Source organism: Tetranychus urticae, chromosome 1 (genome assembly GCF_039701765.1).
Source record: "Tetranychus urticae isolate SD_2017Ah chromosome 1, NJAU_TeUrti_SD_1.0, whole genome shotgun sequence".
Taxonomy (NCBI): Eukaryota; Metazoa; Arthropoda; class Arachnida; order Trombidiformes; family Tetranychidae; genus Tetranychus; species Tetranychus urticae.
Window position 1 is genome coordinate 25,842,378 of NC_142958.1, and position 25,924 is coordinate 25,868,301.

Sequence of the window (25,924 nt, forward strand, 5' to 3'; positions counted from 1 at the left end):
TTTGATTTACTCGTCAGATTTATTGTAACAAAATTGATGCATCAATCGGTACATTTTTGTTTACACCTTTTAACAATTTACAATCAAATTTCTTTTCATTGGTTTGCATATAATTCAAGTATTCAAGATTTTCACGTTTATTCAAATAACAGGTGAGTCTGGAAGCAGAAAAAAACGATTTGATTACAATTGAATTATAGAAACAGATAAATCTTTGGCTTCCAATTTTGTCATTTCAAATGATTAATAGATAAAGTAAAATTTTTCAATTGCTTTGATCAAATTATAATTATACGAAATTGGAGCTTTGAATTTGACTGTTAAAAAGTGTTAGAAATGGTGACATAAATAAAAATTTAAATATATATATTTATATTTTTATATTGAATCGATATTTTTAATTAACAAATTAAATTGGAGCAAATTTTCGCCAAAATCGAAACAATTAAATAAATTTTAATCAATATTGAACGCAAGTTTACCTAAGAATATTTGAGTTTGTAAATAGAAACGGCCAATATTATTAGACTAAAACAAAATAAAGTGATCGATATCATCAAGGCATTTCTAATAGTCATTGGTGTGTTGTTGTTCATTCGGATGCTAATTTCTGGCGATGCATCGGTGGAATCAAAAAGAAGTCCATATCTTGGTGTAAATGTTGGTGATGGAGAGAGGTCTATGGTCGGAGTAGTGGGATCATCTACAGTTGGAATTATTCTTTTCATTATTCTACCATGTTCTGGTTTCTTTTCTGAATCAAGTTTCAAAGGACTCGGTTCTTCTTGCCAGCCTCCACGTTTCATCTCTAAGGCCAACTCTTCCAATTCCTTTTTAATATCAGTTCCAGGTCTGGTTATTCGGCGCCGATTATACAGACTGGGTCTTATTGTTCGCCGCTCTTTCTGTCGACGCTCAACTTCAGATTTTCTTTCTTCCTCAATATCGTCAAGCCATGCAGTTAAATCCTCTCTGTTACGAAGCTCATCAAGATTACGATTAATTTCGGGTGATGCTGTTTCACTACCACTAATCGATGGTGTGAGGGGTGGAAGTTTAGTCTTCTTTTTGTCATTCTTTTTGTCATCCTCTTTGGGCTTCTCACTATCAGATGAGCCTCCAGGTTTATCGGGCATAATAGTATCTAGAAATTGAAAAACACGTTAATCAATTAATCTATTCACAGTGTAAAAGTATAACTAATGAGCTTGATCAACAGCTTGTTCATTTAAATTGTAATATCCTCGTGATATTGATAGATTTAAGTTAAGCTTGAATCAAATCCCATTAGTAATTTCTTGAGGAACGTTTAACAATAGCAAACAATCCTTTACAATAGTTTACAATGAAAAAGATATTCACTTTAGAGGTTACAGTTCTTTATCTATCTATGATATTCCATATTTTTTATGATTCTGATCATTCCATAACGATTTTTGTTGATCCTTGAGCTGGTGAAAAAATTGGAAGCACAATGAGCATTAATCAGGTTTTTTAATTTGACGAACCAAAATTGTACTTTCACTCCAAGTTTCGTCGCTGAGAACAAAATTGAAAAGAATATTTAAATGACAATTTATTGTTGATACTGGGTTTTTAATTTAAAATTGTTATGTTTATATTTCGATTTTAAAAATTTGTCTTTTCAATTAAAGTTTTCGCAACTGAACAGACCTTACCTTGAATCACCCTGATTAGGACTAACTGAGGGATTGATTGCTGGTGATGTCATCATTTTGGACACTTTCCTTCGGCTTCTTGGTTGAACAATTATATCCGCGTCCTCTGAATCTCCAGTTGTTGGTAAGCTAAAATTATTTTAAATGAAATGAAATTGTATTACATTGTAAAAATAAACGCAATTTGATTTACTTATGATTCCGGTGTACCTTTGAGATGGTGATTTCAATTTGGCTCTTCTATCATACCAAGATTTACCATGACCTCGTCCTGACCTGATGGTATCAAATGAGAGTGCAGTGTCTGAGATTGACATTTTCCTTGACTCTTTCCCTAAATTGGTTGCTCTGAAAGATTTTGTCCAACCCTTCGAAGACTTATTATGGTCATCATACCTTTCAGAATCAAGTCTCCTTAAACTTCCTCTTGGCGATGCTGACTTCACTCCCCTTGGACTGGGTGGACATGGACTGTACGCATTCAGACTCCTAGTTGAATGCATTGTCGCCATTAATTCATCGTCATTAGTGGAAAGGTATGATTCAGATGAAGATGAGGAGGACGTTGAAATGGGAGATGATTTGTCTTTTGATCGCACACCTGAAACTCCTTGCTGTTGATCACCATAATAGCGTCTCATTGGAAATGAATCTGTACGAGTCATTGGTCGATGTCTATTAACATTGCCTCCTAACCCGCAGCTTGCTCTATTTGATTTGTTGGACGAAGAGGAAGATGATGATGTGGCCATTGCTGGTTCACACAGACTTTGGGAACTTTTAGATGAAACGTGATAAACTGACTTCTTTGAAGAAAGACGACGATTGAATCGACTACGTCCTGGAGATCTAAGCTCACGGAAAGTATAGTCGTCGACTGCTACCATTTGCATATCAGTCTCATCTGAATCAGATGAAGTTGTTATCGATTTAATTAATCCAGGCCAAGAAGGATTCCTTTGAATTGGAGGTTTAACACGCATCATTGGACTTCGAGGACGTTGTTGAGCAATATGTGAGGTTAATAATGATCCTGAACTTGCTTTGGTTAAACCTGAACCAGTTCCATATAAAAGTAACTCATCGCTTTCACCCATAACATAATCATCTAAGGATAAAGTATTATTACCTGATTTGTTCCTAATTGCTTGAGATCTTGATTCCCTTAAAGAGCTTGGTGGAACTCCTATTGTTTTATGGATTTGCTTCATTGCCAACAGTCTTTCTCGTTTAGCCAATAAAGTTGGTGGAACACGAACATCAGATAATTCTGAACCTGAATCGGGTTCAAGTCTCTCAGGGCCTCCGTATACTACTTCAGTCATAAACTGGCTTCCATGACTCGAAGTCCCTGGACTTAGCGGATCTTGCATGGATGATCTCCTTGGACTAGATGGACCTGAATTTTCTCCGATACATTTCAAATTTTCTCGACTCTTCATGATTCGACGTTTAACTGAGGAAGAGTTTCTCGGTGCATAATTGACAGCTGGAATGGTCAAGAAATTACCAAAATTTGAGCTTTTCTTAAAATGAGGTGGCTGCTGTTGATTTGGTAATCTAACTCGTCCAGATCCATCTGAGATGGAGCCAGGAGGGACATCAATAGATTCTGGTATGAATACACTTTGTAAATTTGTATCTACTCCTCCGATTTCATCCAAAATAGGTGAAGATGAATTGGTTCTTGAAATTCCTGGTGATGAAAATGATGAATATCCTGAGGTGCTTAAATTTGATTCTGAAATGGTATGAGCAGAGACAGCCTTCAACTCAGGCTGTAAACCATGGCAGTGACTGATTTGTCCACCATCGTCATTGTTAATTGTTATCTGAGGAACAGTCAACTCTAAAGAGTATTTTCTTCCATTGGATTCTAAAGAAGGCCGATTTGACTCCATTTTGTAATTTTTAGCCTTATTTTGTCTCATTTCAGGAGGAATACAAGGTGGTTCGGATAATCTTCTCGCTGCAAGTGATTCATTTGCTGGCGATAGTGAGTGTTTCCTGTCATCATTACTTCTATCCATATCTTGACAGAAACCATGATCAATAGAGTCAATGTAACTGTCTTCATTTCGTCGTTCACCATGAGGTGAACCTGCATTGTTATTCCTATGATATCCTTTACCATTAACATCTAGATCTTCCCCTTCATTATCATTATCATCATCATCTGGTGAATCGATTCGGATCTCATAACCAGTAATAATCGTCGGCGAATGTCTTCCTGGCCCCGGTATTGGAGGTAATTCAGAATCTGAAATGTCCTGATATTCAACTGATGCCCGAGTCACCATTATTTCAGGCACAGTGATATGATTGGGCGATCCCGAGTCACTCGAACTTGATAAATCACTAGGAGGTCGACGCGGTGAAGGGCTGCGTTTTATACGAAATGATGATCGGGGTCTCGCAATGAGACCGCCATTTGATCCTCCGCTTGAGCTTCCATTGTTAGCATCTTTATCTAATCGAAGGCATGACTTGGAAATGCTTTGAATATGTTCAATATTTGTTAAAATACCTTCAACCTCGGAATCTTGAGTCATTAACTTCTCTAATCGCTTAGAGTGTTCAACCTCAATAATTGAATTCAACTTTGGACTGTATCCTTCTGACATGGAAGTTTCATGGTATTCTTGATCTTCTTGTGAGTTTTCTCGAATCGCATGAAATTGAAGGCGAGAAAGAGCTCGAGCTGACATTACTGCATGTGATAATGATGATGATGATTGAGGATTTACAAAAAGATCGTAAGACTTCCTGGAAGAGACGGGTGACAATTTTTGCTCGGCATCAGAAGAGGAATCTTGTGTGGCTTGTTGACCTGATCGCAAATCGAAAAGAGCCGCTTTTTTACTGCGAATTTTTGATTCACTCAATCGAATGAAGTCATCAAGGCTCATCCTTCTTTCCTTTGATTTAAGGCCACCTGAGACAAGGCTTGATAAAATTCGAGATTTTTCATCTCGTTCAAATGATGATACAAGGCCAGAAGCTGAATTACCCATTGATTTTGATGAAAAAAATAGCAAAGGAGGAAATTTTCGTCTTGAGCTACCAAAACCACTGCCTCCTGTTCCAGAAGTAAGTTCGGTATCTGAGTAACCATCGTCCTTTTCTTTTCGATGGGCAACCTCAGAATCTGATAAATGACCAGCATTTGATGATCTTAAACCACGTTTACAGATACGTCCAATAATAGATGATCGAGATCTGGGGAGAGGAGGGCTTCTATTGACTGGAGTTACATTTACAGATACTCCCAAGTTGGATGTTAAACTGTATCGGTGACCACCTGAAGTCATATCGGTTAATCCAAACGCTGTCAAGGTTTTACTTTTTTCAATTTCTTCTTCGAAAAATTTCTCAATCTTTTCAGCAAATTTCTTTTTTAAACAATATACAAGAGATATTAAAGCCAAAACAACAGCCACTGTAATCAATCCAAGCCAAAATGGTTCCTCAAGCATTCGTTGACTCAAGGGTTTATAGTGGATATGAAGTCGAAATTTATCACAAAAACGGCCTAAAGAAAAGATTAGATGGTAGAAATTAGTAATAAAGAATCTCTATTCTAATAAAGTTTCAAAATCATACCCTCCAACCAAGGTGGACATTCACAGACTGGATTTCCATTAATTAATGTGCATTTTCCTGAATCACCACAAGGATTAGTTCGATCACAGGTACCAACCGAGTCACGACAATTACGACCAGTAAAACCTCTATTACAATGACAAACATAGTCGTTTGTCTCGAAATTTATTTTACATACACCATTGTTGGAGCAAACATTAAGATCACACAAAGTTAAATGGCAAAACAATCCAGTCCAATAAGCTGAACATTGGCACAGTGATATTGGTTGACCTGAAGATGTTGTTCGATTAACACAGATACCATTTGAGCTGCATGGATTATAAATACAGGAGTCCACTGGATAATCGCGAGCGAGAAATTTAGTTTTATTCAACAAAAAAGGATCTAAATGATTGAATAAAAAAAAGAGATTTTTATAGGATTAGAAGATTTTTTTAAACAGATTGAAAGTATGAAATTGTGTAAATAATTGTATCAAATCTTGTTTAAAATCATACTTTACCTGAATCTGTTTTATAGATCAATTGGAATGTATGACCAGAGTCTGTTTCATGGTTACTCGGACTCAGATTGGAAATCAGTATTTTAAGAGTGTGAAATCTTGAAATAAAAGTACGATAATCTGCCAAATTATTTTTACCATTTTTAGATAATTTACAAAGTGACCAAATATTGGGCGTCGGAGGATTCAAATCGGTTGATCCGTATGAATCTACCAAAGATATTGAAAAATCTTTGAACAAGCTGAATGGGGAACAGGGATTTGATGTGATGGCCATCTGACTAGATCTGGAAGCACGTAATTCAATTTTAAATCCAACCTGAGTCCTCAGATAGACAGTATAGTTCAGGTTTGATGGAGCTTTGTGCGGATAGTTCATACTTGTTAGCCGGCCAAATGTATTGGCTTGGAGATAGAGAATAGTAGGAATGGTTTGTAAGCGTGTGACTATTTCATATTTGAACTTGAAACCACGAAAATTTTGAAACGGATTGTGGAACTTTCGTCGGCGTGTTTGATAGTGAATTTTAAGAGTATTATCATAGGATAGAAACTGTTGACCAGTAAGAAGATCTTTATTTTCAATTGAGCCACATAAAGTTATATTCCTAGTGCCATCTAATTCAAGAAGGAGATATTCGGAATTGGAAGATAACCGATTTCGACATCGATTATCACGAAGTGTACGCTTGGCTTGTCCAAGATTAAAATCAATAAGGGTAAGCAGGATCTAAAATGAAAGAGAAAGAATTTAGGGTTGTTGGACACATTAAATCATATGAAAGATGTTTTGATGTTCTATTCCTAATCCCTTGGAATAAATGCTACAATAATGATAATGATATCATAAATAATTCACAAGTTCAAAGTCTTGATGCGATTTAGACATTAATTCCTATAAATACTCTAGTAATGTAATTTAAATTGGAAAACTAATTTTGTTTAAGATGTTTTATTGAATTATATTAAATAAATTAATATAACGTCTCTAAGAGTGCTTATAGATTTAGCATTACGAACTATATTATCAGAAGCAATCAAACTTACCAGATTATCTTTAGGTGCAACGAGAATAAATGAGCAATTGAGTGAAGGGAGACTCCAATTGGGGTAACCTGGAGATTCGATGAAGCCAGTTTTATTGATTGAAGTGATCGTTAAAGGTCTAGAACACCAACTCGGATCTATTATACGCCAATTGAGCTTGAATCCAGTTCCACGATTTGAGTAATCCGTATGAAAATAGATGGTTACTCGAGGAGACTTAGAAAAGTATGTTAAATTATTTAGATGATCACCAGATTCAATAAGACCACAGATACGTTCCTTGGAACCAAGACTTGTTTCAATTATCTCTAAATAATCGTAGAGGCACTCTTGTTGCCATTCAATTTCAACAACATCAAACCAGATGACAATGACTGAATGACGGTCCAAGCTTGTGATATTCACATGATAATTTAAATTGTTCAAATAGAGTCCAGGGTAATTGGGCGAATCCAAAGATCCATTTATTTGATTAGTTAACGTCAAATTGCGAACTTCGCTTAAATCTATTAGAGTCCAGAGCCATCAGGAATTTAAAAATGAACATAAGAAAAACATTAATTAAAAATGAGATAAATTAGAGGTTGTATTCAGATTCAAGACTTGTGTTTTCAATCAATGCTTAATAAATTAAAACAAAGAAACGGTTAATTTAAAAAAGGGGGTGGAAAAGATGTCCCTTTTAAACCTTTTTTAACAATAGAGATGGCGCTCTTACAGCTAAATTACCAATTTTTCCCTTTCAATAATTGTGATATTTTAGTTTTAATTCAATTGAGTTTACCAAATTTGCAATTTGTTGTTTTATTTGTGTTTTGAGTTAAAATTGAATAGTTCATGCATCTACCAATTCCATCAAATAGTTTATTCTTAATTCATTCGTGTCAGAAACAATCAAAGTAAAGTCCGGTTCAATCAATATTCAATTTTGTTAAAAACCGTTGCCAAATCAAATAGACTTGAATAAAAATTGCCAACCAAGAGACTCAGGTTCATTTTTGATTGCATCTTCCATTTCTCAACAATTAAATCGACCTGAACAAAGGATATTTGCAAATTACCGACTATAATTCGTCAATTTGCACCAGAGATCAAGAGTTTAAGCTAAAAACATAAACATGGAAAAACTCCAACTGGGATGGATCAAAAACAATTAGGAGACAATTGAAGACTGGGAATAATTTCACTTCAACCAAAAGCAAAAAGAGAACATCCATTTGATTCATTGGAGTAATTCAGTTCAACTCAATCTTATCATCCATTAAACACATGGGAAGGAGATGATAACTAAAATCCAAGTCTAAAACCACTGAAAACCTCGGAAAATAGGAAACATTACATATCAAAAACTGCAGAGGAATCTAAAGAAGAAACAAAATATCTCATTGATTGAGCTTTACAACAATACGAGATAATAAACAGTTATTCAACATTCCCTGAACCTTACCAATCACAAGACCCTTTATTATTTGTAATCTTAAAACGACCATTTCTGTTGTGATTTTAGTCTATAATTTTGTATAAGGTTAAAGATTAATAAACGAAGAAACTCTATCTGAATTTTAACTCTGGCTTATTTATTTTCAAGTGAAATTACCTTAAACAACCTAATTGAATAAATTAATTAGTTAAATTGCTTGACTTGATTGTAAATATTTTCAATGTTAATTCTTGTCAACATTTGCACGTAACCTTTTTGACAAAAATATTACCTTTTCCAAGAGCTCTGAAGCAATTCAATGAATCTCTTTGTGTTTTCATTTCAAGTTGGTTTTTATTTTGTAAACAAGTAAACATTACATGTTGGTATGTAAATTAATTGAACAACTGTGAATCGTGATATGAATCACCAAACAAATTACGTTTCCTGATTAAATAGATTCAACCTAAATGGTTCAACATTTCTCTATATTGCCATGATTACAATCCATTTTTAGTATCGATTTTGAAAAATGCTAAACTGACCAACAATGGAAGGAAAACTTGAAATTGATTGTGATCATGTATTGACATGTAATCTTTATGATGATACAAGTGACATATTGATCAGATTCAGTGATAGATGTGAAATAACAAAGGATGAACCTAATGTTGACAGAAATACAACGACATGAAGAAAGATATGAATTATTGGTTCAACCTTTTCCATTGCTATTTGCTTTTCACTCAACCATTTGTTGGTCATTTTTTGTTCAATGGGTCAAGATGAAAGTTGACAATTACTGTGCAAACAAATCTCAACTGTTTCCCAATTTACCTGGAAAATTGAGTAATGATTCTATTCATAGCCATTTCTTAGTATGAAAACTGTGTGTCCAAAGAGAGACACCAATCAATTATGCTTTCAAAATTATTAATCTGTTGGACTTGGTTAACATGAATCTCTCATGAAATGATGATGTTAATCAAATTGATAAATAAACTGCTACATATTGATATAATCAGTCATGCAAATGTGAACCTTGTTGGTTGACAATCAATCAAAAGAAACTGTTTCAGCTTATTTAATAAGATTGTCAATCGTCTTTCAATCCTTTCAATAGGAAGATTTCATTTAACTAATGGAAAATGTTTTCTCCAACTTCATAGGAATGTAAAACCATTGTGGCAACAAATTCAATTGAAACTATTAGGTGATCCAAACAAGCCCAAAATTGCCAAAATTCTGGTCAATCAATATTCAATGAGAGAAATGTTGGAAATTTGTTTTCCAGTTTAAATAAATTGTGTGTTAAAGTGAAATGACTAAATGAATTGATGACAATATTGATGTTCATTTGGCGAAATGAATCATTGAATGTGGAGTATTTTTTGATTACCAGAAAAACTGGGAAAATATTGAAAGTTTACTTACCAACTGATTTTTTCTTGCATATATATCCAGCTTGGTGATTACATTCAACTGATCGATATTCAATATTTCGATTAGATAAATCAATTGAGAAAATATTGCACATTTTTCTGTTTTCTTGATATTCTTCATTCATTTCAGTTGGACCAAAAGTCTCACCAACCAACTTGTCGGATAACCAAACATTGGAAGTTTTACTGGATCCAAATTTAATGCCCTTGGCCAGTATCGATCGAAACTGACTGCTATTTTTGTTACTTGAAAGGGTGGTTGAGGTGGAAGTAAATGGAGAAACCTGTTGACGTTGGCGATTATTGATCAACCCAGTGACAACACTGTTGCCCTCTTCATCTTCAAAGCTGGGTAAAAGCTCTTGGGTTGCGAAAACTGAATTTTTGGGTTGAAGGATCCAAAAGGCTCGCACAGGTCTTGAAAGGTCACTTGAAAATCTATCAAGATTTGTGGCAGTGAAAAAGTCGATAACTCGTCGTTCATCATCATAATCACGAATAACCAAAATCTCAGAGTCAATATCATTGCAAATACGGCGAGCTGTTGTCCAAGAAACTTCAGGGTAAGATGAGACTAGATAACAATCGCCTTCAAATGGTTGAAACATTTTATCATCACAAAGCGTTCGACTTTCAGGGTTGGAGGAAGATGCAGAGGATGAGAAAGAACTGGTTACTTTGGGTGAAGACGAGGATGAAGCTGGTCGACTAGCTATTGCATCTGGTAACAATCGGACTTCTCCTCGAAACCCTCTGTAAGTGTGCGATTCATCAGTAACCAAATCAAGGCGAATATGTTTACCAACAGTTCGTAAAAGCTTAATCTTTGAATTGTAGTCACCACAGTAATGCGAGGAGGAGATTAATGATGACTCGTGATGGTGGTTATGTGATTTGGATTTCAAATAATTAGAATAACTTCGGATATTTAGATAATCGTATTGGCAACTAGAAAAGCAAAGACAATATTAAGAGGTTAAGAATTGACATTGTTTTTGTTTCAATGTTTGAAAGGGTTTTATTCAACTTACTTTGGATCACCTTCTTCCAAAATAAAATCAGTAAAAATAAGCTCAACAAGGTAATCATCATTTGATGAAATAGTAAATGTACAATTTAAATTATTTGGATATGGATTTGGATAACCTGGTGTTGTTAAAACTTCCCAGTTATGCTGGATACTTAAGATTATATCTTTACCACAAGACAAAATGTTATTGACTGGATTCTCCTTTGTTTCAACTGTACCTGTTGACAAAAGGGTAATAATGTTACATAATGTATTAAATCAAAGGATCATTGGACAAACAAAAAGCTAAGCCAAAAGGTTTACCAAATATTAAGGATAACGAGGTTAATAGAAATTTACCTTCATTTTGCTGTTTATTTATTGGGACTTGGCAAATGAAAGCGTTCCTGGATTCACATGAAATATCATTCCAATAATAATGATCACCCGTTGAACCAAAACCTTTGGACGCATATTTAAACTTATTACGGATCTCAACACAATCCTGGTCAGAGAAACCGTCATCACTCGGCTGTTTACCGTATTTAATGTTACTTCCCATCTTTTGCCAACCAGTAAACCAATCTAACCAGAAACAAACAATTCAAAATACGATTAAAATGCAAGATCAATGGTCAAAATACAAGCAAAAACATTAAAATTGACGTAAAAGTTCGTAAAACTCCAAACCGAAAAGACTAAACACTGAAAGACTTTCATAAACAGTCTAAAACAGTGCATAAGGTTGTTACAACAAACCCAAATCAACACAACTATCTCTTTTACACACATATTGAAAACGGATTGAAATAAATGGGCAACAGCGGCCAAATATTAATTTCTCACAAATAACGACTCTTTTGGTTTGAAGAGACATCAAAACTGAGTCTATTTGTGCCGTTAAAACATTTCTCTGATGAAAAGTTCTCGAGAAAATCGAGTTGACAGTTGAAACTTCGTTCGCTTTTTTTACGGTTATGGATTCAGATTTTTTCATGAAACTTCTGTCACTCAAGTAACCTTTAATGGCCAACCATAAAATGAACTTATTTTGATAAATATAATTTTCTATTTTGTGTAAAACAGGTTAGTTCGATTTTCGTTTAAACTGACTTATTTCTGTGACCGTAAATTTTAGAGTTGTGAAAATGAATATTTGGACGTGAAAATTGTTGCTGCATATCATGAAGCGAATACTTTTTTCAGTGTATCAATAGTTTTCTTGATTTTGGCCTTTGAACTAAAAATTTTGAGTCTCATTATTTCGAGAATGGTTCAACTAAAATCACCGTTCTTTGACGAATCATTAGGTATTCTTATGGGCTACAACATGATATAACTTAATACCAAATAAAGTCTGCGCTAATTCATTGATAATCATCCGCGTTTGAGTAACCATTTAACTTTATAAATCAAGTTTCGCTATTGACACATGAATAAGATAACGCTATAACTTTGTCTGTAGGATCTTGAATAATTTCATCTTTTGAATATATCATAGTTGCTAATGAAGACTAATGATTAGTTAAAGAATGGTGTCTGTAGTTGATACCATTCTCGAAATAATGAGACTCAAAGTTTTTAGTCCAAAGGCCAAAATCAAGAAAACCATTGATACACTGAATAAAGTATTTCATCCATGATATTTAGAAACGATTTTTATTGAAAAATAATAAGTTTCAATTCTCTAAATTTTACGGTCACAAAAATAAGTCAGTTTAAATTGCGATCGAACTATCTGTTTCACACAAAATAGAAAATTATATTTCTCAAAATAAGTTCATTTCATGGTTTGTCATCAAAAGTTACATAAGTGACAGAAGTTTCATGAAAAAATCTGCTTCCATAACCGTACAAAAAGCGATCGAAGTGGCAACTTCGAACTAGATTTTCTCGAGAACTTTTCATCAGAGAAATGTTTTAAAAGCACTAATGGACTCAGTTTGCATTTCTCTTCAAACCGACAGAGTAATAATTTGAAAGAAATTAATGTTAGCCCGTTTAAGCATAAATGTGCAATTGGGTTAACCATGTCTTTCACCAAACAGCCAGAAAATGGTGTTCTCTAGACAAATCAATCAATACTTACTTGTAAAACTAAATGCAGATCCGTCAACCCATTGAAAGTGATTCTCGTGTTTAGCGTCAGTTGCACCAATCCAGTAGAAATATTTTCCGCTACTAAGGTCACTTAAACTCTCGTCAGATTCAACTGAATCACCTGAACTGAAGTCATGTTTTTCTTCTCTAAAATAAATCGCAAAAAGAGAACAACAATTAACAGAACATTAATTTATATCAACATCACCAACTAAAAGGTGAACAAGAATCTGAACAACAGATAATACCAGAAATCTCATTGTTAATAGAAAGGGATATTTCCTGTATCTTGGCTAATTTTATGGCCATTAAAGTAATCAAAGGAAACAATAAAAGAAAAGCAAATTTGATTTCTTGTTTTACCAAAATATAAATCAATGATGGAACCAAAATAAGGTGAAAGAAACAATGAAAAGCTCAATGAAAACCTGTCTCACCTAATTCACAATTTTCATCAATAATAAATATTATAATATTTCAAGTTACAATCGGAATACAATACAACCTTTGAAAAAGCTGTTTATTATTGAAACTCAACATTTTTACCCAATGCTCTGAATACAATATAACAATACAATTTTTATGATCAACAAATGTATACATTGGTTGTAATGTATCAGTATGTTAAAGTAAGCATATTTTAATGATTGTTACACAGAAATAATATTTTATAATTCAAGATTTATTCAAGATTTACATAACTTTCTTCCTTCCTTGTAATAATAATGATACTTGAAAAGCTATCCAATTGTAAAGTCAATTCATTTTGCTTACTTAACCCTTTATAACGTTATATTGAACCCAAAAAATGATGATAACCAGGGAAGTTTCCTTCCAAAAATGCTTGTCTAAGCAAAACTAAATGTAATCCAATAATTGAACATTAATTTGAATGAAAGATCCGCCAATTTAGATACATTTAACTGCTAATAATACAAAGTAAATAAGATGAATCTCAATACAAGAAGTATGGAAACATTGAGACATTGATTCCTCAAATTTCTCAAATTACAACTTATTTACTCTGAACAAGGTTCATTGTAATCATGTTTTCATGGGAAAATAACTAAACTCAAGACACAAGAAACCCAAAAAAATGAACAATTTCCGCCATTCGTGAGACTCTATTGACTCTACTTTGAACAACAACCAAGACAATCGGATTCATCCACAAAATAAAAAGACTAAAAGCAATATTAAAAAGGTTAAGATAATAGTTTGGTCCGGAAGAGGAACCCAAAAATATCCATCAAAATAGTTTGACATTTGGTAAGACTGAGAGCCTAAAATTTATACCAATCAATATCAATCAACATTTACATGGAATAATCAATATTTTTGTTTGATTGTTGTGAAAGTGATATTTTGTTTTCTGGTAAAGAAAATCAATTTACACAATTATCAGGCAACAATTGAATAACAGCTACAATTGATCATTTTACAGATCAACAATTGAACTGAGCAAATGTTTGGTTAAACTAAATAAACAGTCAATTATTATGCATTTCAACTTGATTTACAATCATTTCTCGTCTAACCCAATGTACACATTTTGGGTTAACTGAATTAGCTTCATTAACCTTTAGGTAATCACATTAATAAATTGCAACAATTGAAGGTAAAGAATCATTTAATGAAATCAAAAAGATTGACTATTACAATGTTTTCAAGTATTTGTAAATAAAAAAGCGATTCACCAAAATTTCAAAAACCAAGTTGATTCCAATCAATTTTTCAGCCTTTTTCAAGTGATCATCAAACCTTCCTGTAATAAGGTTCACTCCCTTCTTCATGGGATCAATCTTTGCAGAAAAATTGAAACATTTTGAAGTAATTTGCTAGAGAAGAGAAAATTTCTTCTAATTTTTGTTCAACACTAAAATTACCAGAAACTTGATTCTGGGTCCAGCACTTGTTTCTTTTGAATGGCTTTCTGGGAATAAGATAATGACAACTCTTTCAGAAGCTCTTATTGATTGTTGGTAATCTTGTAATTACAATAACAATCAATATGGCAACTTGACTGGGAATTGAAATAACTATCAATAAATGTTAAGGAAGGCAAAAAAAGCGTTGAAATAATCATTTTGGGTTTAACCATTTAGCTTCTGTGAGCAAAGGAAATATAAAAACATTAACTTGAAATGAAAAGAGTTACATTCAAGAATCAATCGGGTAAAGTGTTTAAATTGATGTAACCTAAAGGTTGTCCAATGTTTTATTCAATGTCTAAAACCAACAAAGTTAACCAGTTAACCAGTTAACAGAGATATTTACCAGTTTTTTTTCAAACTTCATTTTTCTGCTCTATTGACTAAACATACGTTAAGGTTATGGCAAAAAAAGATGTTGCCTTTGATCAACCTTTCAGTCTTACAATTACGACCAATTTAACAAGCAAAGGGAAAAGCTTACATTATTTAATGCAGATTAGTGCAGTTTCAATGATGCAAACTGTGAATTATAATCAGTTTAATGTAACATGATAAATGCATTGAGGAGTTAAGATGATAATGAAAAGGCAGGGAAGGAAATAAAAGGTAGCAAACGAAAAAATCCAACCAAGAAACAAGAAGAAAAAAATGATTCTACTAAAAGCTGTACAATTTACTGTACAGATTATTCGCCATTAATAATTTGAATTGCATGAAATTTTAATCAACCCTCTACTGTTGCTCATTCTGGTCCGAGTTGATATAAACCAGTAAAATCAATACTAATGATATGGCTTATAATATTTACTTTGGTGTAACACAAATGTATCATCATTACCAGTTTAGGTAAAGAGTGAACAAAAAGAAGAGTAAAACCCTTTTCTGGTTCACTTTTTTAACCAGATCAAAAGTAACAGTTGACAGTTAAATTATTAACTTGGTTAACACAAAATGGTTATAACATTATTTCAACTAACCAATGGTCTGGACAAAAGCAACGTAAAACATTGAGTTAATTAATTACTTTCAATGTTAACACAGCTAACCTTTCACTGGTTTTCACCTCAACTAACCTGAACAATATTGGGTTCATTAAAATTGTTCAAATTGTTGAAAGTAAATACTTTTGTAAACCCTGAACTCAATGATAATCTATTAATAATAAATGGTTCAAATTGTTAAACTACAAATAATTTATTCTCTTCATTCTCATTTTACAATCAATTACCCAAATTTACAGACAAAATGGATTGAATAAGCGTCGTCATTGAATCAAGATGACTTTACAATGAAAAGTCTGCTTTTCAACTCGATCAGTCCTTTCATCATATCTAAATAGTCATAATAGCAATTAACCAAATTTCACTCATTTGGATTTTAATCACGATCTGTTTCAGGATTAAGTTAATCGATGTTTGCTGTTTCGAGGTTTTGCTTCTGACTTTGACTTTCAATCTCTTCAACATTTCCCTTGTAAGATTTATTTTGCATTCATTTTGATTCCATGCAATCTTTTTTCATCATTTTGACAGGGAAAATTGTAGACCAAAATCCAAGAAAATGTGTCAAAAATGTTGATTAAACTTTCAATGCTTGTGATACAATGATCAAGAAAACCTTCATTGAACTGATCTCAATGTTTCAACTGTGTTTTAAAATTCAAACATGCAACCAGAATAAAAGACATTTTTGCTTTGTAAGTCATTAACCAGAAAACCAGAAAATGTGTTTCAATTGTCGATTTATAATTAGTGAAACTTGTCGATTGAAAACTTGTCAAACTTGAAAGATTGTCTAAATGTCAACGAGTTTAATTGTTGATTGTGATTGAACATTTAACAAAGTAAAATGTGCAAAATAATTTATAAATAGAACGTCAAATTTGATTGAAATGCATCTTTGCTGGTTCCTTTGAATTTTTAATGTAATTTTTAGATTCCCAGTTGAGATTGAAATTGGTTTTCAAAGTTTTTCAACTTTTTTACTGAGAATCTCAAGATTGAATGGGAAAAGAAAAGGATCAATATTTTTAGGTGAAAGTAAACATGAATTGAAACAGAAACAAAGGTTATAATACATTTCACTGTCACTTTCTTTATTCTGTATGCTGTTGAGAGATAGAAGAAAAAAGTTGAGTGCAAAATTATTTCCCTGAAGATTAACTTTTCAGTTTCAACCTTTTCAGATTGACAAAAAAGTAAAGTCAAAAACACCAGAAAAAAAACCAGAAAAAGAACCAAAAAAGCAGTGCAACTTGAAGATCAAATGGTTCAATAACAAAGTTAACATGAAACAATTTGCAACATTAAGATGCCAATAAAATTTGGACTCATTTCATTTTAATCATTGAATATGATTCCAACATGAGAATCAAATTTTTCTGTTTACTTTTCATGGAAAAACCTTTTGTGTCTCTTCAATGGATACACATTGTCATCTTGAAAGGCATTCATGATGTATTTGAAAGCAATAATTTATGAGAAGGAAATTCATTTTCATTACATTCTCATCATGAATTCACTTTATAAAGATGACAATTTTCTTATTCATGGATATTTTCAAGGAACAACCTGAACAGAGGAAACCATTGATAATGTTAACTCCATTGTTACTTGGAATTCATTAGGAACAGATAATGATATTTACAGGATAAAGCTACAAATGTATTAAAGGCTAACTTCATTTTCAATGTTAAATATGTTTCCATAGGAGAAAAGGTTAATAAGATTTGCTTTAATCTACAGGTTTAGTGTTGAGTGTTCAATGTTATTTCAATTGGGATTGAATGGTTCAACAAAAGTCTATTGAGATTAAATTTTGTATTTTCAAGGCAAAAATGGTTATAATTTGCTTTGATCAGCTTTAAAATTGTTATTTTGTTAAAGTACCTGTTAAGCAAAGCATTTAAATTGAAAAACATTCTGGTAATGTTTAAATTAAAATAATGTTTTCCCTTCAAGAGCAATATTCAAATGGTTCAATTCAATTGTGCATTCAACACTTTAAATTTACTCGGTTCAACCTTTCAAATGGTCAATTTAACAAATTAGTCATTTCAGGCTTTAAATTAAATTCAAGGGAAACATTGAGCTTTCCAGTTTCTCATGAAAGCACATTTACCAAAATATCAACCTTCTCATGGATCGATTGAAAAATTGAAGACAAAAATCCATTGAATGCAAATATTCAATTGTAATCTGTTGGTCAAGTTAACGTTTAAATTGATATTCAATTCAGTTATTCATTTATTAATCGTTTACAGTTGAATCGCCTTAAAGTGAACCTAAAATGAATTTTTGCCATTAAATAAATATTGAATATTTTGCTTCCACTTAACCGAAAAGCCATTTTTTATTGTAACTTTCAGGTAAACAGGGAATGAATTGATATTGGAAGTAAAAAGCTGATCAAAGAAGAGGTATTTTCAAGTGATCATCATGAAACTGGATAGTTATAATAAAACTGAATGACAGGAATCAGAAAATAAAATGAAAAAGCAAACTTGAAACGTTTTGAGAAGAAAAATTTTGGAGGAAAAATTCATATTTTTGTTTACCTCACTCCCTGTCATGATGACAATTGCTGTCAACAATTGTGAATTGTAAAAATTGCAACAAGAATTAACAGTAAAAGTAGAAACTTTATTGCAAGACAATTTAGACTTGAATTGAACATTTGATGAAAAAATCAATATCATTGTAATGATTAATAAGTCAAGGAAGCTTTCAATACATTTCTTATATTTTCATCATTATAATCATTATTGCCATTGAGAGTTACAATGATAATGATGGAAACAATTTGGACCCAAAAATTTACTTTTACCTCAAAGCTAATTAACATGCGACTGAAACAGTTTAATGATGATAGACAATGAAAGTGAATTAAGAATTGACGATTGGAACAGTTTAATGAATCAATCAATTTTTATGGTGAAGAGCAATTCTTCCATTAAAAGTCAATTTAATCAATCGAAGAATCAAGACTTTTATATCAATTTTTCAAATGTCTTTTCGATTAAATTTTCATTCAAATCTATTCCATTCCGTCCTGGATTTATCTGATTTCAAGTTGCTAGAGACATTTTTGAAAAACAATGAACAAGTTGAATTGATTTTGATTTTTACCAGCATTCTGTTTCATCTTTTCAAGGTAAATATTGAAATGCAGATTCTAATAACATTAATGTTAGTAAATTATGGTTAACCTGCAAAATTAATGGCTAATTTTGACACTTTGTTTAATTTTTACCAGAGTTTGTTGGTTGAAAAATGGCAAATTTGGGTCAGATGCGTTTGATTATTCAATTAGTAAATCATTTGTTTTTATCAATCATTTTGTTTACTTCTACCACGCCTAGAGTAACTGTTATTATTTATTTCATTTTTTATCATGATAATACAATAATAATGGCAACAATGTTAACTGGGAGTGCATTTAATTCATCACAATTGATGGACAACTCCCAAATTATGTTGCTTTTATACACTTTACTTACATTAACTTTGTATTATTTGTTTTCAGATCCTTTTTTCATCTATTTTATTGTGCTTCATGAGTAACGAGCGTTTACAGAACAAAAAAAGTGTTCAATCAACAGTGAAAATAAATTATATCATGATTTAAATGATTAACTTGGTTGATTTAGTTGATTGATGGTTGGGTTTTCTGGTTAAAATAAGCCTTTAACACAATCTTAATTAACATACTATCCCTCAACTTATCCCTCCTTTTTTTGCCGCATTTCTGGTTCTCACTTTTTAACTGTAAAACGTCTGACTTAACTGTTTTTTTAACTGTGTTTTTTTTAATTAATTAAGGTTTTTAGTTTAATTCTGGTAATTTATGATTATCAATTAGGATGTTCTTTTCTTGATTTGCCATGATTTGCCTTGATTTTTGGTGCTAGCCTTTACTAGCGTTTTTTTGTTATTAGATACGTCGTTTGGTAATTGGCTTTCCATGTGCAGTCAATGTGCATTCAACTCTTTTGGATCAATGTGAGTAACATTCATCTTATTTTTTCAAATTTAGTGATTTTTTATTTATTGTTTTAGACTTAATAGATAGCTGTTATTATGTGCTTTATTGGTTATGTTGAAAAATCATGCAAATCCATTAAAAATATGAATCGATTCACCCAACGATCCAACGTGATGTTGGTTGGTTAAGTTCAATTCATACGGGATCTAGGATTACCATTAGTGTGTTTTTGCTAAGCTATTTTCATTGCTTCGGATGGATGGAAACATGGATCAATCAAGAAATTTCACCTGATAATGAACAATCATTTTCCAATGCATAATTCATATACATTGATCATGGAGAAGGAATATTGCGTGAAGAAAGCATTTTGTTATTTTCATACTTAAAAAGCATTTTTATTTGCTTCTGATTGAAAAAAAGAGTTCAGCTTTACAGTCCAGGTTTGCCTGATTATCTAAACATTTAACGGAAAACGTTTCTGAAAATTGCAACCATCAATTTAAAATGTTTCCAACAATGCAACTTTAAGATGGAAACAAAATTTTCTCATCGCCATGCAGCTATTTTCCTGAATTTAAGTTGATTTCATTCGATCATTTATTACAGATTGAAATAAATGTGAAAATGAACAAATTGGCAAAAGATAATTGGATGATTGATGATCCCATGTTTTGATTTAAAGTTATCATGACTAAAAAGGAGAAAGAGGTAAAATAGGAAGAAGTAAAAAATATCAAATAATAAATTGACATTAACTGAATCAAACTAGAGGAAACAATCATAATATTTGGTGAAAAAAAGTAGAACATCGATTTCCAATTGAGTAAATTTTTTACTCAGACTTTCTGGTTTACCTTATGTTATTTTTCATTCTCTTCCTGTTTATCTCTTCACCATTATCATCATCATTCCCAATCTTCATTGTCTTCCCATTCAGCCTTATCTCTAGCTTAAAACCTCTTCAGTTTTATGTTGTTTTTTGCCTGGTGAAATATTTATTCCTTGTTTATAATAGAAGTCTAATCTGTAAATCCTATCATTGTTATTATGGGTAAAAAAGCAGAAGAAAAAGATGATGAAAAGAAGAACAAGAATTATCATCATACTTGATTCTTTTGTAATAATATTACTCAAATTTGTTGGTAATTTATATCAACCGGGATCATCATATATCAACAATTGTACCAAAAATGTTGATCTAAACACTAATCATCAACAAAATCATTGATCTACACTAATACACATCTGATTGTTCAATTCATTGTTTCTGTAAGATTTAAGGATTTAGCCCTTCATCCCACTATTTATATTCATTTCCTCAATTTGGCCTCTTAATCGATTGTAAATTGTCAACCATTGTACTCAATTTATCCTCAAATCAAGCCACTTGCAATGAACCTTTCAAAATCAATCCGGCAATAATGCGAAAAACAAACTCCAAATGCTTCAAGATTAAACTTGCTATTGACCATGTTATTAGCTTTTCATTAGAATTTCATGTTATTTTTCTTTCCTTTCAGATTCCTAATGAATAATGTTGAAATTTTGTTTTCCCTTGAAAACAACGTTACCCAGGAAGAGACTGTAGAAGACTGGTTTCCAAATCATCCAATGGTAATACCATCACCATTTATATTCAGTTTTATCTTATTTACTCAATGATGAAAATTTCAAGTCAACAAACAACATTTCACTTTCATCTTTTAACATGTTTATCATCATCTTTATCAGCAATACAGAGCTCAAGGGAAGGAATAAAAGACAAGAATCCAACATTCATCTTTACATGACATTACTCATTAAAAACATATTCTTCCAGTATTCTCATCAACAAATGCATTCAACTTTTACCCTCATCATCATTCATCCTTTGAATATTATTGAATATTAACATGTTCAGGGTGAACACTTTTCCACGTAATCTTGAAATCTTTCATCATGAGCTAATTCAAAATTTTTTTTCCTTCCTTTTTCAGCTTCAATCAATCTTTTTTCATATTTGATCAACTAAGGAAGATCTGCACAATCGCCTGTTATCGATATTTTGGTAATCAATTTTTAAACTGAATCAAAATTTAATGCTGATTATTGATACAACACTTCGTGAATGAAATAATTGCAGATTCAAGTTTGCCAAAAAGTGGATTTCATGGAAAAATTTCAACAGGCGATTTTCCCTATTCATTTGCAGATCCTTCTTCTGAAAAAGTAAGGAAACGAAAATAAGAAATTCAAGATAAAGGTTGAACATTCTGTTTAGTTTCAAACTTAACCATGAAAAGAAACAGCTTTTGAAAGTTCACAAACAGAAAGCTACAAAAAACTCGGTAAATTTTAAGATGAATGTTGAAGATTTGGTTCTTGAAAAATCACTCGAAATAATTTCAATTATTCTGTGAATAATGAGTTACTTGGGTTCTGGCTTTTTTAGAGTTCAATGATGAATGCCTGAATATTTATGCATAATAATTTCTACCTCGCATTTCTAACTAATCTTATATATTATCATGTAATTTACTCTCAATTAACTGTTGATATTCTTGCTTTGTTTTCCTGTGAAAACAAAAGGTAATATTAAAAAAATTGAAGGAAAAAAAGATGAACTGAAAGAAAAAAACAAAAAAGTAAAGGTTACACCTCATTAAGCGTTTACTTATGGTTGCCCAAATAGCATATTATAAGTAAATAATGTGATATAATGTGATATACATATTGGTTGAACTCTGATGAAAGTTAGATCAGCATTATAGTCTGTTTTCAGAGTTTATCATGGATTCTGTTGACTGTAAACAGAAATTTTGTTTTGTATCTTTTGAGCTTTAAAATGTATTCACTGGGTAAAAATGGTAGTTGAAATACATTTACCGTTAATATTTTATAGTAATGAAGAAATAATTCACCTATTAAAGTTTATTTTATGGCATTAATGAAAGATTTCAAATGTAATAACTATTTGTTGTGTTATAACTTTCATTTTATTTTCACTGCTGGTCAAGTGATAATTTACTAACCTTGAGATTAGCTTTTCAATCAGCTTTTGAATATTTTCGTCTGTTATTGAAACAAGATGACCCTTGATTGAAGTTGAGGAACATATTGCTTCAGCTTCTGACCATGTTACCAGATTATCAGTGAAAAGCTTATAACAGTGGGAATCAAAGTGATACCAATCAGTTGATTGATGAGGACACAAAAGTTTGGAGCCAATAAAGGTTGAATATGGTAATGCTGAATATTCAAAACAAAATTCTGGACCAATTGGATCGTGATCATGGATTTCTAGAGGGTCAATGTTGTCCTCTGTGGAAGAAGGTGAGGTTGAAGCAAAAGTTGTAACAACAGATACACTAACTGAAGATCCAGTTAAACTGATTGCTGGTGGACCAGATTTAGGTCCTTCACAAATCAAAACACTTTCAGATAAAGTAGAATTACTTTTGATTATTAGGTGAGGGCGGTTGGAACAATAAGAGGTTGATTCTGAAGATGTAGATCGCCTTTTATTGAAAGCTTCTTGATCCGTAGATTCATTGGCAATATAGCTTGATTGTGCATATTTAAAATGATTTTGTTCATCGAGACCATGATAATTGTCCAAAACAAGGGTTAAAAAAGTTAATTCAAAGGTCCATGGAGTTAAATTGGAGGAAGTAGTCGATGGTGACAATGATGGCGATGATGATTGATTGATGTTATTGATGGATGGTGGATAAATTGTGAGAAGACAACTTTCATCCCAATACTCAACAGCATGGTTACCACTACAAAAAATAGATCTGGAACCTGAATCGGATGCATAAAGGGTTACTTGAGGACATTTTTCAATGGGAATGGCAATCATTTTAAATCCAAGTGAACCTGTTGATGAAAGATCTGTATGAAAGTGAATTGACAAATTTTCATTCAGAGAAACGATTTCACCAAGAGATTGATCACTGCATAAGTTGATTGTAACCATTGAAGTGTTGATAGATGTAGCTGATTGCCGTGATTGTTTATCTTTATTGTAATGCTTTGCTGGTCCTAATGTAATATAATCTTTTTCACAACCAGAAAATTCTGTTAAACCATCTAAATCATTTGTACTATCAAATTTAATCAACCAATGGTACCCAGCCAAACCGGTAACTGTGATCCAACAATCAATCCCAGGTGGATATGTATCAGGATAATTTGGAGTATAAAGGGTAAGATTGGATGAATTGGATGTCCAAACACGAGTGTAATTACATTTGCTCGGGTGTAAATGTAATTTGTGATCTTGTAAATTGTTATAATGGGATGAAAATTTGGTCTCGTTATTTTCCTCAAACAAAATTGGACTTATTGGTGGTTCAATATTTTCATCAGTTTGGCTATTATATTTATTAGGTGTATTATAACTTGACCCAGTATCTTTTCCTTCTTTGTCTTCTTCTTTATCCTCTTCTCCTCTTTTACCTGCTTCATCACTATTGACATTATCATCATTATCTCCACTATCAACACCTTTTCCTACTTCCCTTCCATTTCCATCCATACTTGTTGATAAATTTTCGTCTTGAACTTGATTATCTTTTGGTGGTGATTGTAAAGGTGTGATCGTCGATATTGAACCAGTATGAGAAATGTAAATTGTTTCCGATCCAATCGGAAGAGATGTTGATGATGTTATTGGAATGGCCAGTAAAAAGAAAGGTAACAAAAGCAATAATAAATGTATAACTGGTAACAACATTTGACTTGTGTTAATAACATTGAATAGATTAACTGGAGTTAACTTGTTGGTTGTGTTAATCATTGAAAAGAGCACTGGCAATTAGTGAACTTGGTTTCCATAGATTTAACCCAAAATGTTGGTCACCAGAAGAGACGCAAAAATCATCTGCTTAACCAAACAGAAGGGTTGAAACATGAAGCACATTTTGTCGACCTTTTTACAACACTTGCACCATTTTAACTGCATTTTGGCTTTCAATTAAAGTTGGACAGTTGAATTAACAAGCATAATATATATTGGATATTTAGACGTAAATTAGATTAATTAACAAAAACTTGGAGGAATCAGTAAACCGAGTCCATAACTTGTTTATTAAACTTTGCGTTAACATGAGAATGACGAAAGCAAAAACCGTTAACAAGTGTGTAGCAGAAGAAAGAGCACAAAATTTGAAATCCCAATGGTGATGTATTTACCAGATTTACATTGAATTTATCAATAAATTTAACACTCACATAATCAACAGCAAATTAATAATTTCTTGTGTGTAGATATTTATGACAAAATAACAGTGTAAAACCAATATCATTAATCACTTTGAGTGTAAAAAAGCAATAGTTGGTCAGTAAGTTGATTAGATTTAGGTTTGGTAACTATGGGTTACGTTGCTTTTTGATAAATACATAAGTGAATGTTATATTATTTTATATTATTATTATCATTGTATATTATATTATTATTATCATCATCATCTCTTTAACCATATTTTTTGTTCAGGTAATAAAAGGTAAAAATAATACTATTAATGGTTGAGAGTCTTTTTTTTCCAGTGGTAAAGTCAAAGTTACAATGCAAACGAGTAAAGTTTAACTGACAACAAAAAGTGGAAGGAAAAAAGTAAAGATCAAGAAAAGTGTATTATTTTCATTTTTGTGGGACTAGATTTTGTTCATCATCATCATCATCAAGGGAAACTCATTTCATGTCTGTTCAATTGAACAACCCCAAAAGTTCTGTGGGACTTGAACAGATAAAGAATGAGAAAGTTCAACTTTTGCCTCTTCATGAGTCTGTCTATCAACAAAATTTCATCTTTCGAGTTAGCTTCTTTTTATTTCCCATTGAAGTTGCCCTGCGCTTGACTCAGCTTATTATTGATCTAATGCTACTTGTAGCGGCAAACAGGTAAGCTTGATGAAGATTTGGAAGAAGAAGAAGAAGAAAAGAAGAAAAGGAAGAAAAGGAAGAGAAATGAGAGAAGACGAAAAAGTAAAGACGAAGAAGATGGCGAAATGTTGAATTTTACCTTGCATTTTCAGGTTTACTTACAATTTGGTTTATCACTCCACACCTTGATTCATCCTTATTCACCTCACAAATAGTTTACCAAATTACAATGATAATAACAATTTTGATGGCATTTTGTTGCTTCTTCAATACCAATCAAAACTGTATCTTGAAACTGTTGGTTTAAATGGTTTCAATTTTTACAGCTCACAA

The 25,924-nt window shown here is 32.1% G+C and overlaps 1 protein-coding gene and 1 long non-coding RNA gene across 15 annotated transcripts; one reads left to right on the top strand and one right to left on the bottom strand.

Annotated features, from left to right (window-relative positions):
• Nucleotides 1-25,387, bottom strand: LOC107364505 (uncharacterized). 10 transcript variants are annotated; one of them, XM_089266066.1, is made up of 14 exons: nt 22,737-25,386; nt 12,795-12,952; nt 11,066-11,290; nt 10,728-10,944; nt 9,689-10,644; nt 6,835-7,340; nt 5,788-6,517; nt 5,283-5,669; nt 2,809-5,211; nt 2,076-2,733; nt 1,890-1,955; nt 1,680-1,808; nt 1,363-1,451; nt 1-1,144 (listed from the first exon to the last, which is right to left on the bottom strand). In XM_089266066.1, the coding sequence occupies exons 1-13, from the start codon at nt 24,503-24,505 to the stop codon at nt 1,385-1,387; spliced, it is 8,271 nt and encodes a 2,756-aa protein (XP_089122192.1). In that variant the 5' UTR covers nt 24,506-25,386; the 3' UTR covers nt 1-1,144; nt 1,363-1,384. The 10 variants fall into 10 exon arrangements, with proteins under 10 accessions (XP_089122192.1, XP_089122193.1, XP_089122186.1 ...); XM_089266067.1 differs by having other exon boundaries at nt 1,363-1,539; nt 1,873-1,955; nt 2,076-5,211; XM_089266060.1 differs by having other exon boundaries at nt 1,890-2,733; nt 22,737-25,385.
• On the top strand, nt 19,467-22,063 carry LOC112539086 (uncharacterized). 5 transcript variants are annotated; one of them, XR_016197843.1, is made up of 4 exons: nt 19,467-19,739; nt 19,797-20,433; nt 21,246-21,626; nt 21,702-22,063. It is a non-coding gene; the product is annotated as an uncharacterized LOC112539086 (long non-coding RNA). The 5 variants fall into 5 exon arrangements; XR_016197844.1 differs by lacking the exon at nt 21,702-22,063 and having other exon boundaries at nt 19,468-19,739; nt 21,246-21,339; nt 21,457-21,546; XR_016197845.1 differs by lacking the exon at nt 21,702-22,063 and having other exon boundaries at nt 19,469-19,739; nt 19,797-20,165; nt 20,332-20,433; nt 21,246-21,546.
• Nucleotides 25,388-25,924: the final 537 nt, after the last annotated feature.